Source organism: Gymnoscopelus microlampas (genome assembly GCF_963454915.1).
Source record: "Gymnoscopelus microlampas genome assembly, chromosome: 2".
NCBI classification, from domain to species: domain Eukaryota; kingdom Metazoa; phylum Chordata; class Actinopteri; order Myctophiformes; family Myctophidae; genus Gymnoscopelus; species Gymnoscopelus microlampas.
The window spans coordinates 27,104,589-27,111,985 of NC_139939.1; the positions used below are offsets into that span (position 1 = coordinate 27,104,589).

General features: G+C 40.1%; 1 protein-coding gene across 1 annotated transcript in view; it reads left to right on the forward strand.

The window, feature by feature from the left end:
* Nucleotides 1-7,397, forward strand: part of suclg1 (succinate-CoA ligase GDP/ADP-forming subunit alph) — a 29,949-nt gene that overhangs the window by 21,832 nt on the left and 720 nt on the right. Inside the window, exon 8 of the mRNA XM_084043697.1 lies at nucleotides 2,744-2,932. Within this exon, the coding sequence (XP_083899823.1) occupies nucleotides 2,744-2,932 (189 nt within the window). The remainder of the gene's footprint in view (nucleotides 1-2,743; nucleotides 2,933-7,397) is intronic.

Genomic DNA, 7,397 nt, shown 5'->3' on the forward strand with positions numbered 1-7,397 from the left:
CAATTCGGCCATCACATCACGGTACTTGGCGCGCTGCTCCACAACATCCTGGGGATAATCTTCATGGATGGCGATTCTTTGACCCTCGTACTGCATGTTCCTCCGCTTGCGTGCCTCCCGAATAACTTTCTCCTTGATCGGAAGGTTGTGGAAACGGACGATGACATGCCTCGGCTTGTCGTTAGCACCCGGTTTAGCCTTTAGCGATCTGTGAGCTAAATCCAGCTCGGGTGGTTCAGACAGAACCTCGTCCCCCAGAAGTTCGAACAGGAAGGTGGAGAAAAAGGTAGTGGGCCTGGTCCCAGCCTCAACCGATTCTTTTACCCCGACTATACGTGCATTCCAGCGGCGACCTCTCGACTCGATATCCGAGGCTTTAGCACGCAGCTTAGCGTTGCTAGCCGCCAGCTCCGCGCATGCGGCCTCCAAGGAAACTATACGATCACTGACAGAATCTGCATTAGACTCTAATGAAGTAATACGCTGGCCATGATCAGTTATAGTGGTGTGTATAAGGTCAATTTTAGATTCCAGCGTCGCGATGCTCGTTTTAAAGTCGGTCGAAAGAGCCGTCCTGTGTTCTTCTAGTAGGCTAGTCAGGGCCTCCATGTTAATGTCGCTAGCGGCGGCGGCGGCGGTACCGGCTTCCATCAAAATAGTGTCTTTTTTGACGTGAGCAGAAGCCCTAGTGATCATTTTCTGATGTCAAGACTTAAACGCAAACTTTTTTAATTCAAACCATACCATTTATGAGGAAGGTAGTGGGATTTCTGTTTAGGTAAAGATATGAAGCGGGGGAGCAGAGAGAGGACGCGTCTACTCCTCACCCTGCATAACCGGAAGTCCGGTATGGTGCTTTTTTAATGACGAAAGGTATTGGTCCCATAAGTTGCAGTTTAGTTCCTGGATACTAACTGATGGGTTGTTTATCTGTGGACAAGAAAATGCTCTAAAATGCAATAAAACTTGTTATACTTCTCAACAAGTTCCACTGACGGGTTTTATGGTGCCGAACACATTTCAAGGTTCAGTTTCTGCATCTATGTCTGGGAAGCTTGCCAATGTAACATGGCCTTGTAAGTCACCTACATAAAAGGTCTTCCTATCCTCTCTGGAGACCACCAGCCTTTCTTAGGTATTTGAAGTTGGATATTTGTTTTGTTTGGGTAGATCATATTACAATTTGCTTCGGGCAGTATTTGGCACATCATAGTATCTTACCGTATGTGCCAAATACTGCATGAAGCACATTTTTATATGGGGTCAGGTAATATAATTGCCTGAAATGTTTCCATTTCAACCTCTTGACATTTATTCCAGACTCATCACATTGAGGCGAACTTAAATCCTAGTAATGCACGGGAAAGGTACGTGTTTGGAAGAGGCATGTGCTGGTGTGCTGTGTGTGTGTGGTGCTTGTACACACCAGCTCTATGAATACCTACCTGTCCGGAGAACAGGGACTTGTAATTGTTTCAGTTTACCAGCTTAATCTTGAGAAGATATATACCTCACCTTGCTGGAGCATACTTGTTAATAGTTTGTAGAACTCAGGCATTCCTCACTTATGTCTCAGAGAAAAATAGGGGGAGCCACCCTCTACGGTCTCATAATTAAAGTAATATATCTCTACAGCTCATAATTAAAGTAATCTATCTCTACAGCCAACATTCGAAGACAAAAGACAGGAAAATGACATGCTAATATGATTCCTTTATGTGCTGCGAGTACTTAGTACCCAGGAAGGTGTGGATTAATGGAGTAATTAAGCTATTTTCTGTTTAGGTTGATTTAAGACTTGATTCACAACGGGTATTTCAATTATTCAAAATGTGGATGACTTGATGATAATGCCAACGGAAACATGGGTCTAGGGATTTCTACACAGTACAATCTGGAGTGTTAATTTAACTCTGAAAGTGTGGAAATGGAGCCATAAGATACAGCATAGTCAGGAGAGGAACATGTCCCTTTCTGTACATGGTGTGTGTTTACATCATGCCTTTCTCTACTTTATGATGTTATTCTGAAGTGTAATTTATACTTTGTCGCATGACACTGTTGCTCGCTTAAAATAACAGATTTTCAAGTTAACAATGCAACGCATTGTTGTAATGAAATATAAATCAGGCCTTATGATGACATATTAGCTATTACTCACATGTAGTCACGCACACTCACTCTATCTCTCTTACACGTTGTGGCTTGCACACTTCAGATTATGATGTTGCTGAAGATGAGATATTGGCTTTCGCCACCTTGGAAATGATCTCAACTGCTGAATGTAGCTATCTATCAGTGAGAGAGCAACACTGACAGGGTCTGAGCTAATCACTGCCAACATGACTAATTACCATCGCAGAAATGAGATCATGTGAAATGGCAACAGCCTGTGCCCCTTTCTGGATGCGCGCTCACGCACGCGCACACACTTAAATTGCCTGATTGACCCATTGTTTTAATAATGCTGATTGAGACAGGGAACTGACCAGTCTAGTAATGGGAGGACAGACTGAGAGCTGTGTACTTCTAATGAATATAATACAATGCATGCAACAAAGAAATGCTCTCTTTTTATCCCTTTTGTATTCTACTTTCTCTTCCAATTCCATGAATTCATTCTTTAACTGCTCTGCGTCTTTCACTCTCACTGGTCCACGCTTCTATCTCCAGCGGTCTTACTCGTGTTGTCCTCCTTCTCTCACAAATCTCACCATCTCTCTCTCTGTGTCTGTCTGTCCAGGGAGCTAAGGCCAAGCCTGTTGTGTCTTTCATCGCTGGCCTGACAGCTCCTCCAGGTCGTAGGATGGGTCATGCCGGTGCCATCATCGCTGGAGGCAAGGGTGGAGCCAAAGAGAAGATCGCTGCCCTGCAGTCAGCCGGGGTCGTTGTCAGCATGTCACCTGCCCAGCTGGGCAGCACTATATTCAAGGTGAGGCCTTTCTCGCAAATGGTGCAGAACGCGTGTGTGTGGTTGTGATGGCATCATATGCAAACGCTAGCATCTCTCCATTCACAGCCCACAGAGAAGATTACCATTACAGATCCGTCATGCTAATGATGTATACTAGATCCTATTTTCTGTCTTACTAATTATTTTTACATACGTTTTAAATTTTAGTGCATGTGCATCGCATAACATCTTGCATTTCACTTCAGCATCCATAGATTCATAGACATTTTAGGCTAGACCATCCGAATTTGATATACAGTATAGTCAAATGAACATGCCACATTTCGGCTTCTGTTGCGTTGTTTACATCCAGGCATATTGGCACCATTTTCCAGTAAGCTCATATTAAAATTTTACCTATACTATCATGTCACTTACACCCATATGTTGGATCGGCAAGCTCCACCTCCACCCCAGCACAGAAATGGCAATGTCTTGATCTGGCATTTGCGGTAAAGTTCATCATGGACTCGCCCTCTCCCATGCATTTAATAGCATAACTGCAGGGGTATTATATTCTGATATGTGCGTGTCAGAAATAATGTGGTGTGTGCAGTACATTAAACATGACTATTAGTTTTTGTTTTTTATTTAGTGCTCATCTAAATGAATCGTCAATTGGATTAATTTAAGAATGAAAGAAATTGGCTCATGTTATTGCAGCGGTAAGGCGCACATCACTTAAATAGTAGGGGCAATTTCAGGTTCAACAACAAGGAATAAACATATGGTTCAAAGTATAAATCAGGCATGAGTCAGCCTAGATACTGTATGTATAGGTTTGGTACTAATACTAAGCAATATTGCAACAGCAGTTATCTAAATTATATCTGGATACATGGAAGATGAAACACTGTTAAAAGTCCCCCTTACCCTAAAATTTGAATCACAGCATAGTTTTTTGGGAATTTCCAATGTAATTTTTTACACACACACACACACACACACACACACACACACACACACACACACACACACACACACACACACACACACACACTAGGGCATTAACAGAATAATCGAATATTCGAATATTCGACTATCAAACCGACTATTCGACTATCAAACCACTATTCGATTATTCGATAAGAATTTTTTTTTTTTTTGGGGATTTTTTTTTTTTTTTTTGGCTTTTCTGCAGCAGACACGCAGCTGTGAGCTCTGGTGTGGCGTCAACTCGCATTCCTTGAGTCCAGTCATCAATGTCATTGAAAAAAAAAAAAAAAAAAAAAACTTTTTATTTTTTTTATTTTAAATTTTTGTATTTTATTTTTTATAATCAAATCGATTAATCGAATATTCGAATACTTATAGGTCGAATAATTCGAATACTAAAAATCACTATTCGTGAATGCCCTAACACACACACACACACACACACACACACACACACACACACACACACACACACACACACACACACAGCACTGCCAAATGAAAAGGTGACCAAACAGAAGTACACTAATATACGTCAATATCTTTGATGAAGGACATTGAACATGAGGACTAGAAAACGATTTAATTAGGTATTACCACATTTTTCATTTATTGAATATTAACATTTTTGTTGATCCACCTTTTGCTCTTGGCTGCCGATTTTCACCTATAGTGTTGAATACTTACAATTACATTTGTAGATAACGTTCAAAACATCAAAACTCTAACAGTGGTTTTACTCCTTACAACATGGCACAAAAATGGTATTTGTTGTGAACTGGCAAGATCGGAATTGAACTTTTAATATGCAATAAAAAGGCAATGTTGAAGGGGAGAAATTAATAAACGTCTGTTGACGGTGGCTGAGTTGGCACCACTGCCTCTTTTATTTCAATTTATTACTGGGGAAGCACTTTTAACAAGATGTATAAAAAGTGAAAGTGTGTATTACAGCCATTCATCATCTTATACTTTCATTACCAGCGCCAGCACAACTGCACACAGATATAGATTCACACGTGTTTTCACCCAAGTTTAATTCATAATCATTGCACATAATGATGAAAAACGTGCTCCCTTGTTGTTAATTTTGCAGCCCATTGTGTTCATACATCTCTGTTAATGTCATTGAGTTGCTAACGCACAAGGGGAGCAAACAAACATGTACTGTAGCTTATGGGGTGAAGAGTGGATAACATTCTGTGTAGCACATGATGCAACTCCAACCCACTTGTTAACCACTTAAGCCCTAGTATTTTATACTTTGTTGTACAAGTGTGATGTGGAGAAAATAGCCAATCTACAAGCTCACAACGTGCCGTGAGGCAACAAGCTTGTAGATCTGCTATATACACCATGTTTGACAATCTTTTTGACAATTGTCACATATAATGACATGCACAAAATAGGGACAACAGGTTGAAAGTGTTAATCAACTGGTAGATGTGGCGCTTTGCATCCACTGTGACACTTTTCTCCTGTAGGGACTATTTCAGGTTCAACAACGAGGACATAAACATATGGTTTAAAGCTATGTATGTATAAAGGTGGGAACATGCATATGCAGATGTGACCTTAAATCTTAAGAAGAACATATTAAAAATGAAAGGAAATCTCAGTAGACCTAAAAGGTGTGTTCATGCATCAGTAAGTGTATAGTCCTCAGGAAATGAGAGTTTTTATTTGAAGCATTGCAAATAAAAGAAAGCAATAAAAGGCAGCAACATTAATAATGCTAAAAGTTTTGTCTTCCAAGTGCCATCAGCATATTGTACTCTAGCCATTTATCACAGTGATGGCTATAGATACACACACACTGCATCCTATATTAAAATGTACATTTCGATAGTGCTTTCCCAGTTCATTTGATTTACCAAGCCAATATTTATTTTAAATATACAGTGTAGGAATTGTCACATCTAGAAGGCTAAACCTTGGCATGTGAATGCAGCATGTTGCCCCTACTATTTTAATTTGGCTGAAGGGGTTGGGCATGAATTATCATTAACTCACGTGTCTATCTTGAGTTTTGGGTGGTAAGGAAAGTTGGCAAAATGGAAACCACTTGTATGATATTCACACAAAACTATTCATCCCTAGATCATTTTTCTAATTGTGCCATGCACTTCAGACAATGATATTTGTCTTTGGAGAATAAAGAGTTGCAGACAGTCTTTTTTAGATTATTGTTCTGTCATTTGTAATTTACTTGTCTGCACCGTACTGTAACTGATTAAGCCTCCACTGTGCCACGACCCCAACCTGTTATGTGGGAAGCAGGAGAGTAAAGCCGGTTACGTGTGCTTAATTTATTGTGCAGTTTTCATTGAAAATCCCATTGGGAAGTCATAAATAAAATAAAATCCTATTGGGATTCCAAATCATGAGAAACACGACTTAAATTTGTGAGAAATAGAATACACCACTTTGGATTGGCATGCCCCATTTTCCTTATTTTCTACCCCCACTTCCTCTAGACTTGTCTTGTCTTATTCAATCCCTCTCCATCTCTCCTCTTCTATATTTGGTAATTGTCTCACATAAAAGCTTTTTTTTCTGCCTTGTGTGTGCAGAGTCGACACACTTGTACAGCTTACTAGTTTCTAAGATTAGGCTCTTGTACCCTTGAATTATCCTAACCTGATATACTCACCTGCGTTGAGTATATCATCAAGGCATGCATGGGCATATTGTGTGTTAATTTAGTCTGAACATTGTATGTTGTAATGGGGAATTTATTGTGGACCTGCTTCTCTGACCGTCTTCTCTCTCATGTTTCTGCTGCACATCATCATCATCACATGCACGCACACACACCTCCTTCCCTCTGTCTGACAATGCTTAGGACAGAGACTGAAGGACATTAGAGTTAGGTATTTAAGGTAGCTTACAGTAGTTTACTGCAGTCTGGAGGATTATGAAGATAACTTTTTCCACAAGGTGGCAGTAGGCCACCGGGTATTCACAAGTAATATAGAATGGGCCGACATCTGTGTGAGCATGTGTGTGTGTTCTTTAGACCTGATAAATGCATTTGCATAAAGGAATATTTCTGTGGAATGGGAAATTCTAGAGGGAATGATGTTCTATCACCCTGCATGCAGCTTGTTTGATATTTTGCGAATTGCATATGTAAATGACTACACCCTTTGTAATGGCTGACATAATGCTTTGTCATTTTGCTGTCATGTTTTTTGAACTCTTTGCTGTTAACTCTAACTGTTCAGTGACCTCTGACTAGTCTGCGTGTGGTGTTTAAAAACGGCTGTCGGGCAGAAACCTTGTATTGTATGTCCAAAACCTTTATTATTCAGGAAATGGAAAAAAGTAACAATGGTGTTCCAATGGATCCTATGTAGTTATGTAGTCACACATGCTTGTTAATAGTTTTCATTGATTTAATGTTTATAAAACCCACCATCTGACTTAACTAACTTCAACCTGGTGTCCCTATTTATTTTCCCCCAACATAGCGAGAATAGCAGATGTACAATCTCATGTTGTGAAA